Source organism: Thunnus thynnus, chromosome 19 (genome assembly GCF_963924715.1).
Source record: "Thunnus thynnus chromosome 19, fThuThy2.1, whole genome shotgun sequence".
Lineage (NCBI taxonomy): Eukaryota > Metazoa > Chordata > Actinopteri > Scombriformes > Scombridae > Thunnus > Thunnus thynnus.
In genome coordinates this window covers 26793732-26804873 of record NC_089535.1, presented here as the reverse complement: position 1 = coordinate 26804873, position 11142 = coordinate 26793732, and the positions used below count along the sequence as shown (strand labels likewise).

General features: G+C 39.2%; 1 protein-coding gene across 2 annotated transcripts; it reads right to left on the bottom strand.

Annotated features, from left to right (window-relative positions):
• Positions 1 to 699: 699 nt before the first annotated feature.
• Positions 700 to 8488, bottom strand: LOC137171061 (uncharacterized). 2 transcript variants are annotated; one of them, XM_067574796.1, is made up of 4 exons: positions 8425 to 8488; positions 8147 to 8304; positions 2409 to 4301; positions 700 to 2372 (listed from the first exon to the last, which is right to left on the bottom strand). In XM_067574796.1, exons 2-4 carry the CDS (start codon positions 8281 to 8283, stop codon positions 1616 to 1618), a joined length of 2787 nt encoding a protein of 928 aa, XP_067430897.1. In that variant the 5' UTR covers positions 8284 to 8304; positions 8425 to 8488; the 3' UTR covers positions 700 to 1615. The 2 variants fall into 2 exon arrangements, with proteins under 2 accessions (XP_067430897.1, XP_067430896.1); XM_067574795.1 differs by having other exon boundaries at positions 700 to 4301.
• Between the last annotated feature and the right edge of the window lie 2654 nt (positions 8489 to 11142).

Genomic DNA, 11142 nt, shown 5'->3' with positions numbered 1-11142 from the left:
ATCTTTTGTTATGATGATTGCATGGTAAACAGTAGAAAAACAGTGTTCACATTACAATCTACCAGAAATGTGGGCTTTCATGTATGATTGGCCAGCGCAGAACCTGGCTGGATGATGTCATGTTGCAGCAAATATGAGCCTCGTTCAACATCACATACACACAAAAATGTTTGTGTATTTCTTTGTTTAAAGGACCTAAAAGCCTGTTTTCTCAATCAGCTTCTTACTATGACCCATTATGTCTTACATGAAAACACAATTTTCTGGTTTTATAGTTTCACATGAGAGATTTCTGTATGTGTTTTTGTCATTGTGTTTCTCACCGTTTGTGAGTGGGTGGAGCTCACCAATCAGTTACATTTGAATCAAAACATGACAGTTGTTGGATTAATTACTGAGGCTGCCAATCAAATCTCAAACCACACTCACCCAATCCTGATTAAGCAGATTTGCTGAGTTCTCATTCTTACACTCTTAATAAATAATAACTAAGGATGTTTTTTCCAAACTTGAGCTTTCAGTGTTATTAATTTAGTTATGGATATTCAATGTTATTTTTTTTAGGTATGTTTAAGTAAGATTATGAAAATCATTTGCATTAATACATGTCCATTTTTATTTGTTTGTTTTTTTAATCAATAATATTCTGACATGACTGTATTTTGCTGGTAGAGTGAAGAAGTACACACTACACATGCAAATGTTTAATACCCTTTAATCAAAATACAGCAAATGGGATTAAACTCACTTTCATTAACACAAGACTGTACTTCCATTGGTCCTCCCATTTTCTACTAAAATTCCCAAACTTTTCAACATCACAGTTCAAACCTCAACATACAGTTGCCCTCTTCAAACAGTCTCATCTTATTTTTTGTTTTATTTTCCTTAGATCATCAGTAACAATTCTGATTATTACAGTAACAGCAACCAGCAGGTTTAAATCTTACATCAGTCAGAGTGTGATGTAAGAGTATCGTAGCACTCTTTTAAACCTTTAAACTCAGAGGAATATCTTTACTCATTATGTTCCAAATGATGATGGTTGCCTTTGAGTGTTAAATTGAACATTAGCACTCAAAATGTACATGATGATTTTGAATGTACATTTAACTGGCTTGAGGCACTAGACAGGATGTTTACTTTTTCAATATTTGGCCAAAACCACAATCTTTCCCAATGTGTTTAAGTAGCCTAAACCCCAGGGTGCAAACTCCAGTCTGGTATCAATAGTCCCCACAACTAGTGTACGATGCAACAATATCACACTTCTCAGACTGGAAAAAATGTCGCCAATTAACATAATCTGAGCAGAAATTACATTTACTTCTCAATTTGTTTGACAAAACCATTTAGTAGTATATAAAGGATATTTTAGGAAACACGGTTGCATATTGTCTGAAAAAAAGGTCTTTCCAAATCAGACGTTAGATTAAAATCGCAAAGCTGTTATGCCAACTCATAACTGTTGCATACCAGGCCGTGCCATTTATATTATCAACCTATGGGGAATGCTGGTACTTAGTAGAAGAAAAACAACAAGAAGTAAAGCATGCAATTTTTTATTTGTTGGCAGATTTGTATGTGCTCAGCTTGGCCTTGGGTGATTCAGAGTCTAGTAAGGTGGAAGGAGGAACTTCCATGACTCATCCCAACCTAAAAGTGACTTGATAGTCATCTGCTTTTTCAGACCATTGGGCTGGACCGAAAACCTCCAAGATTCTTCCCACTCTTCAAAGAACTTGTCTTGGGTTTCATCCTCTATGTTAATCTTCTTTACTGAGGCAGAGCCTTTCTTTGGACGTGGTTGAGTTTTACCCAACAAGTGGCATCCTGCCCATGTCCTCTCTGATTGTTTCTCCTTCTCGATGTTGGAGTACAAATGCCTTCTTATGTTGGTCTTTTTCGTTATAATCACCCTAGGGTCAACAGGATTCTTAGACTTACTTTTGTCTTTGATATGTGCACTGGTGTCCTGCAGGAACTGATGGGATTTTTCCCAAAGCTTTAAGGTCATAGGGTTGTTGCTAAAGTTGGTGTTGATGTTATGTTGTATGTTCTTTCCTCTTGACCATGTGATTGCATAGTGACATGGGCTGGGAGAGGACTCCACCCAGGGTTGTTCCACATGGGGCATGGGGTTGGCGAGCCTGAATGACATTCCCCACTTAGATCCATGCTCATTGACAGTGGTATGTTGCTGAGGAGCAGTGCTGCTCTCTGACGGTCCATAATGACTTGGTTGATGGTTCAGAAGTGGCCCAGCTCTCCATGAATCACTCCACTCTTTCTCAGGGTATCTTTCCCTAAAGATCAGGTTGTCAAAAGAGCAGCTCATTTTAGCTTTGGCTCTTTGTGAGGAAATCTTCTCTCTCTGGGACTTAATTTCCATACAGTTCTCCCTAGACACCTGCTCAGTGCAGTGCTCTGTGTGGAAGGCAAACCTCCAGGCTTCCATCCACTGGGTTAGGGAGGGTTTGTCATGGTGGAACTCAGTTTCTGAGACCATCCAGGCTACCTGCCAGTCAGAAAGAGACCTAAAGTACTTCTTGTGTGCCTGTGAAGCTTCAGGATGGTGCGAAGCTGCTGTTTGTGCTTTACCCTGCCCATGTTCTGATTTTTCCTGGTTTCTTGAGAACCTCCAGGATTCTCCCCAACTCTGCTCCCCCGTTTGCCCAGTCTGAAGGAGTTCTACAGATGCAAAGTGATTCTGGTCCCTCACCCGATCTGCTCTGATTTGGGGTGTGGTTGACCAACCCTGCTGCCAAAGTTCAGGCTCCTGATGCATGGGCTGGCAGGTGAATTTCCATGAGTCTTTCCACTCTGAGGCCTCAGGCTTCATGTCTCCTCCCTTCTCTGACTCTCTGAAAGTCCTTGAAGGGTCAGGTCTCATTCTTCTCCTTTCCATCCTCATTCTATGTTTCAGTGTCTTCCAGGATTCCCTCCATTCTGGGGCATCCTGGACATTTTCCAAGTGTTTCTCATGAAGTAACTTATAGTGGATGAATTCTCTCTTTGGGTGGTAAATCACAGTATGTTTTAGTTGCTCATAGCATGGGTCTGCCTTCTCTGATGTTGAATATGGCCCCTTTAGGTTCTCCTCCACCTTCTGAGTCTTCATCTTTGATGGTAATGTCTTTAGGACTTTCTCTATTTCTTCACATGGTTTGGAGTTGTTTTTGGTTACCTGCCAAGACTCGTTCCACTCATCAAGAGCCTTAAATTCATTGTAGAGATGCAAGTACAGATCTCTGCATTTCTGCTCATAAGACACAAGCGTGACATTATGGAGATTTGACTCTTTCTGTGGGCTCCGATCATCATAGGTATCACTGTGATCTTGCCTCATAGACAGATCAGAATTCTTGTGGTTGTTGGAGACCACCATGGCTGCTCTCCATGCATTGGCCCACTCTGGACTATGATATTTTTGTGACGACTTAGATTTGTTGCAATCATGGTGGTTGATAAACTTCCAAGATTCTTCCCACTTTGAACTTATCTCTTTATCCTTATCCTGCTTTTTAGCAATGGACTCATTCATAAGCACATCATCTGGAACAGTAGAATGATCCTGCTGATCTGCTGGTTTGGTGGATCTCCATGACTCGCTCCACTCTGATGAGCACAAGGCTTCATTGTGGCGCTGAGTCTCCACCAAGAAGGTAAATAATCCAGATTTGAGGACATTCTCTCCATTTACAGAAGATGTATCCTCCTTCTTATTCTTTTTGTCAGGCTTTCTCCAGGACATCTGCCACTCCTCAGTGCGAAGACACAAGTCTAGCTCTTGTGATTCCACCACCCTGTAGTCAGGTTTCTTCCAGAGATGAAGGTTGTGAGGATCCACCATGTTGGGCTCATTTGGCCAAGGCTTGCCTGCCTCAGTGTAGGGCTGCTGAGTAGCAAACATCCAGCACTGGCCCCAGTTTGTTGTAGCTGTGGAGCCCTCTGCTGATGATGGCAAGGATTTGTTGTACTTCCATGACTTCCCCCACGCCATAGCAGAAGGTTGAGTCTGGGTGATGCACATGAGCAATTGTAGCCTGTTAAACTTCTTGTCCTGCCCCTTTTTGTCCTTGAAGTTGGGGACTGGAGTGGAGAAGCCTCTGCTCTGGCTTCCTGTTTTGCCCAGTGGAGCTGAACCTGCACCACGAGGAAGATCAGGAGGAATCTGTGGTTGCTTGCTCTTCAAAAGGTTGTAGTTTTCCATCTGAGTCTCAGCGGGTTTAGTTTTCCTCTCCACTTTTTTGTAGGTTCCCAGTCTAGCAGATAAACGGTCCTCCCAGTCCTGCTTAATACTGAGGAAGCAAATAAATAGGAAAAATATAATGTATATATAAGGAAAAAAAATGCCATGCAGAAAATATGACTACATACAAAGACAATATGGCAAATAGAAATCTTTTAAAGATGGAATGAAACAGACACTTTAACTTCCTGGAAAACTGTAAATATTTAAAGGTGACCTAATTCTTCCAGTAATAACAACACTTCTCTCCTTAAAGGACAGGTTCACAATTTTTCAAGTCTGTCTTAAAACAATAGTCAGGTGCCCAAATGAAAATTTAAATAGGTTTCTTGCCATAATCATTCCTCCTGTTCATACTGGCCATTAAAATATCCTTTAATAATGCATTTACATCACTGAGTGATTGGGGCCAAAATCCACAAGCCTTCTTCTGTGCAAAAATGCATTGAAAAGTTTATCTGAAGCTAACATTCAATTAGATATCTTTCAGTGTTAGTCTTTTTTGTGTCAAAGTCCCTCTTTTTGTTACTGTACTTCCACCGCAGTTCAACAGGGAAACACTGTCCGAGGAAACACAAAGAGTGAATTTGATGCTAAAAAGACTAAATGTGGCAGATATCCAGCTGATTTGACTAACTCAGACTGATTAAGCCACATATTACCTTCAGATAAACTTTTTTTCAATACTTTACTATTATTATCATCATAGCATTTTGTACACCTTACCCATGTTATATAACCTCTGTAGCGATGACAACATTTTTTGTGACATACATAAATGACGTGGGTAGGTGTGTCACCAAGTGATACATTATAATAATCAATATGACATTAAATTAAGATAGATAATGACTATATTTACAGTACAGGTTTAAATTATACAGTATGTTAGAGTAATTCTGAATTCATACAAAAACATCTTGGATCCTATTTCATATTTGAAAATCTGCCTGCAGTATTCCATAAATCCATAAGTTTTTCTTCTATCAACATTTCCCACCCTCCTCCTTAAAAGAGGAGGGAGAAGAAAAAAAAATCCAAAACAAAATACACAGTGACAGAAAGCTTCAGATAAACTTTTAAACGCATTTTTCCACAAAATGACTGTGAGGACACACTGTGGATTTAGGCCCCCATCACTTACTTTGAAAGTACTTTTGAAGGGGATCGTTTGATAGTCGGTATGGAGGAATGAATTCAGCGAGGAAACCCTCTTTCAGTGTTTATATGGGCAAATGACTGTGTTTTAAGACAGACATGAAAAACTGTGAACCTACCTCCAAGTGATTATCATCTCATCTTAAGGTCACATCACCAATGGAAAATATATTGGGTTCAGTCTTGGCTTTCATTTGTTATTATTGGTCACACCGTCATATATCATGATGTTGGGTGATGTAACAGCTGTACAATAAAGTAGGGGTGGGAATCACAGATGAACTCACAATACAATACTATCACGATATTTTCCCATGATAACGATATCTGTAACTGAAGAAAAAAGAAAAAATATTTCAAAGAGCAGGAACTAGTCAGATAATGTACGATGTTTATTAACAGTACATTAGTTTCACAGTAAAGAAATGCCGCCAAGTATAAATATCAGAACACTGCTAACTGTAGTTTGTGCCACTCACACAGAGCTGCTGAGAGCATTAACAAGTCTGATAAGAGACAACAAAGAGACAACGTTGTGCTTCTGTGGCAGTAAACACGACACATGACCTGCAGATACCTAACTGTGTTAACTAGAGCTTTATAATATATTCAGGGCTGACGAGTGATGATGACGGTAGGCTAAACGTTGACATGATAAACAGCAGTGTCACAGCTATGTACTGACACTCCTCCACAGATACACACACCATAGAGCGTCTCATAGTATAGCCGTTAGCTGAGCTACAACAAAGGTACCACACAGAGACTTTTACAAAAGGGCCATGAATGTGCTTCTAGTGACTGTCAAAGCTCCAGCAGACTCTCTATGTTTGCAGCACAGACATGTACAGTCTGACAGCAGTTGCTCATGGCTGATTATTTTGCTTGCATTTCATCATCGTTGTCACCTATGATTGCCATCCTTCTCAGTGTCACTAGTCTGTTCAGTGCCTCCATAATGAAGCGGAAGGTAGTGGTGCGCTGGTAGTGGTAAGCCAATGTAGCTGAATCAATTCTGAGCGGTCCTGTGTTTAAAAAAATGTAGCAATACTTGGCGCCAGTATATCGATAATGTATTGCAAGTGGAATATGTTGCAATATCAATTTTTTTGTGAAGTCTAAAGGTGTAAGGATAGCAGTATATCTGACTGTACTGTTAAGATTTAGACCTGTAGAGAAACTCTGTGCAGGATGAGATGATGTGACTGAGTGATGCACAGATACTCCACAGGGAAAAAATACTAGCTGCCAGCCCCTCAATAAAACTACAGTTTATATACAGGAAACAGGGACTGTTGTGCTGTTAGGTTATTGGACCATGTTGTGAAGAATGTAATACCACTACTCATGTAGATGTAATATTACCGTACTGATATTTTACTCAAGCAGATGTAAAAGTACTAGTTTAAACTTATGTAAATAAAAGTATGAACTTCTCATTTAAAATGTACCATAAAATATATGTGATTTGATATTTTCAACTTCATATCACTGAGAGGAAACTTATTTTAACTTTTTTGGCAGGGAACCTTGTATTGGCTCTCTGGTGTGCAGTAACTCCCTCCCTCAGTGTTCAGTTTCGACTGTAAAAACACTATTCGTGTCACTTTGTTCAGGTATTCATTACTCCTCCCAGTAAATCTGTTTAAGTGCCTAAAGAGCATTGACATACAATCCATTTTAGTACATGTAGCTACTGTCTGAGCTCTGGTGTCGCAGTCAGCTGCTAACCTTTAAGTGTGCTAATGGATCAAATTTTCCTCACAGGATGCCTTAATTTTTACATTTTTTGAGTGTAAGACAGTTATTTGTTAGCAGAATAAAGCAATTGTGGAGATATTTCCATTCTTATATGATGAAGGTTAGATCAGTCAATAACCTCTTCTGTCATTTCAGAACCTGCCATTACCTTCCTGCCCAGCAGATTGTTGCCTGTATGCTGGATTTTTCCCCTTTTGACTTGGTTGCCTGTTTTGATTGCCTGCCTGTTGAGTAAACTTTGCTCCTGCGTCTCAGTTGTTCATTTGAGTCTGCACCTTGCTTACCTTAATTGTTGCATGTCTACATAAATTAGGGGTGGACCAAACCCAGGTTCAGCGTTCAATCTGTACAGTTTATCAGTCAAGCTCACAAAGACAGTCATCAGATAGTTGAATTACTTTAATATAGATTATTAGTAGTTAGTAGTTGGTGGTTTTTACCCTTTCAAGACCAATATAATATGTAGTGTGATAAATTGCATTAGCTTACATTTGCACACATGCAATTAAATATTTGGATTGCTTTGTATTTATCTCTGCAGGACAGGACAATATAAAGAGATCTGGGTTCATCTTTTAACACATCAGGTAAATATATAAATGTCAGTATCAAGTTCAGTCTAATTGGAAGTGTTAGGTCTATCATAAAAATGTACTCTGCTGCTGAAAATATTCAATCATTCTGAATCACTATATAAATAGTAGATTGAAATAAATAAAGTATGATAAAAATGTTTATGCTGCGGCATCATGTTGGTGTCAGGGTATGAGACACAGACAATATAAAAACATGATCTCTCTCCACATTTCCTGTCCTCTACTAGTACTACTGGTTACTATCCCATTAAGGCAAAATGCCAAAAAAAATCTTTATGTGGAAATTAGACGCCATAAATACCATGTATTTCTTTTTATAGACTTTTTAAGGACCTGCAGACAGCCTGTGAAGAGACAGACAAACAGTTTCAATCCTTACGAGATCAAAGCGCTCTTCTCCACTCGTTCCTGCTCCAGCTGCATCTTCTGCCCATACTCTCGTTCTCTGATCTCCCAGACGTTCTTCATGATGGAGGCATCGCAGGCGACCACCTCAGGGTTCCTGTCACTAGACATCTTCAAACTGCTTCAAACTCCCTGCAAACAGAGAGAAAAGGGTGAATAAACCTCTGAAGAATCATTATTATATCCACATTTTTTCTCTTTTTTTATAATAATTGTGGCATCCTGAGCCCTGCAGAGGTGGAGGTGATGTACCTTATAGTGCTGATCTTCTGTTTACTATTCTGTGCAAAGAAGCTGCAGACAGCTCTCCTATATACTGTCACTCTGCGAGCCATTAACCTGCTGTTAGATGTTTTAGGGGCTGTCCTGACTAAAAATAACACCCTCCAACACACACACGCAGAAGATTCACTGCCCTGATACATTCTTGGAATAATACAGTAAAATATTGCTTACACGTTGAGGCATCAGTATTGATAATGTACTTTATTGTAAGATATAGTTTATATATCAGTCACAGCGGCTGATTTTCTGCAAAAGAAATACTTTTAATACTTAAATAAGTAAATTCAGCTGATAATATATAAAATATTTACTTTACTTTTACATTGCAATATTGATTATTTTATTTTAAGTAAAACATCCAAGGATTTCTTCCACCACTGGAGACACTTTTATCATTCAGTGGGGGTTTAAAGTGGATACATGTTCCTGACAAATTATCTTTACATCATAAAAAGGTACAAATACTGTAAAAATATGACGTGAAAGCAAAAATAGCTGTAAAAGACTTAAGACTTATCACTTATGGTAAGGATAATACCTTTATCTTGATAGTGGTTCTTGAGAAAAAGGGGCTGTCAACAAAATCATCAGAATTCATCCAAATCAGCAAGGAAATCTGATCAGCAGTTTTTTCTGAACAAAATTGAAACAGACATCTTTATTCTAGGGCTTTACTGCCAGCATCACTGCACAGGTCTAAAATCAGCATCGCTATGTGCCATATCATGTGTTATTTGTGGTTTAAGTTTTATGGAGCACATATCCAGCTCAAACCCTATAGCCTACACTTCCTACATGTGCAGTACGGTATGTGCAGTACATGCTTACCATACCAGTGTGTCCCACAGAATGATGTGGTAAGCCGGGGGGTTTGGTTGGGTCTTGATTGAGAAAAAAATAAATAAATTGAAAAATTGAATTCTTTCACCTACCTGGGAGGGTCTTAATCTACCTGGGTGGGCCGCCCCAGTAATGCCTATTTATGGGAAATTCTGCGTACATACTGTACTGTACATACTGTACTGTACTGTACATACATGTACAGACTATACATACATGTACAGTAAGTCCTGCAGAATGGTATGCTGGGAATGTCAACCCTCCTGAAACACAGACACGCTCAGCTCTGCCAAAAACATTTACTGCAAACATGCATTTGTTTCATTAAAAGAAAATAAATTTGGAACATTCTTTTTTGGGCTGCTTATAAGCAAATGTGCACAAGTGTTTGGAAACAGACAGATGACTGTATCTGTGTTAACAGAGATTTGAATTGTCCTTTCTGGTTGTTCCGTGTGTCTCTGAGGGATCGCAAAAACATTTGTTCCACCTCCTGTCAGGGTGCTGTGACCCTGACCCCCTCCACCCCCAACCCCCCATTGCAAATACATAAGTACAGCTTTCAGATTCAGATTCAGATTCAGACCACTTTATTTCTCCCGAAAGGGCAATTCAGTTTGGCAGTGTACCCAGACCATGCATAAGAAAAACAAAAAACAAACAAACAAAAAACAGACAGATCTATGCCAGAGACAGTCAGTACACAGATTCTCACAGACATGTAAATAAATGAACAATAAATGTTTTTTTAAAATGTTCAAGTGGAATTAGAGAGTGTAACTTCACATTTTTTTCTAGCTCATTATGTTTGTATGCATAATATTTAAATCCACTTTTTCCAAGTTCAGTATGAACAAGAGGTTCATGTTAAAATGTCCTGTGATCTAACATTGTCAGTACTGTAGTTAAATGTAACCAGAGAGCAGAGGTAATGAGGCACTTTTGCAGGAGGGTATTATAAATAAACAACATACAATGCTTGTGTTTGTTAAGGAGGATAATCCCCCCTTTTCATATAAAATGCAATGGGGAGTGAGGAATTTCTCACCTGTGATGAAATGCAGTGTGCACTGTGTTACACAGAGTAAAGAGGCTTTAAGGTGGGAGGAGAAGCATTGCTTTCCCAATTATCACTGCCTGGATTATATTCACGGACAACATTTTTTTTTAATGAAAGAAGCAGTACATTAGATATCGCTCTGAAGTCTGAGAGAGGAGGTAGGAGTGGATAGGGGGGCATACAAGATGCAGGACTCTGGCACCAGAGAGAGACTAGGGGTTGCATTCTGATTGGTAAGGTTTAGGCAACAAAATCATTTTGGTTAAGGTTATACTATGCTTTAAACTTTCTTCTGTATTAAACCAAGACCATGATTTCCCTAGCTTTATCCAAATGCTGCCAGTACCTAAATATACTCAGAAAAAAGAAAGGGAGCCATGAAATGCAAAAAAGTGAGAGAATGCTGCAGGAAATCAATGCGAGGTACACAGTCACCTATCCAGCTGTTCTACACTTTACATGGAAAAGAAAAAACAAGATCTTTTGGTGACTGATGTTGCTCTCTCTGATCATTTCTGTGTTTTCTTTGAGAGTGCTATCTCCATGCACACAAATGTTCAAACAGAGGTAATCACAAAATAGTATATCACTGAAAACACCAGTGAAATATTTATTCAGGCCTTCTCTGTCATACCCGCCCTCTATTGGGTCTCGGTCAATGAGCTTGTAGATAATTTCAGTTCTAAAATTACAAATGTTATTGATGCCATTGCACCCACTAAGGTGAAGGCTGTCACTGGTAAGAAAAGATCTCCATGGAGAAATGCCATGTTGGTCAGAATGGA

What these genes read in the sequence shown, in the direction of transcription:
- LOC137171061 (XM_067574795.1), bottom strand. Translation starts at nt 8,283, where the DNA reads ATGTCTAGTGACAGGAACCCTGAGGTGGTCGCCTGCGATGCCTCCATC. An exon ending in GAGAAGAGCGCTTTGATCTC is followed by an intron (nt 4,302 to 8,146) that starts GTAAGGATTGAA and finishes TTGCTTCCTCAG; the next exon opens with TATTAAGCAGGACTGGGAGG.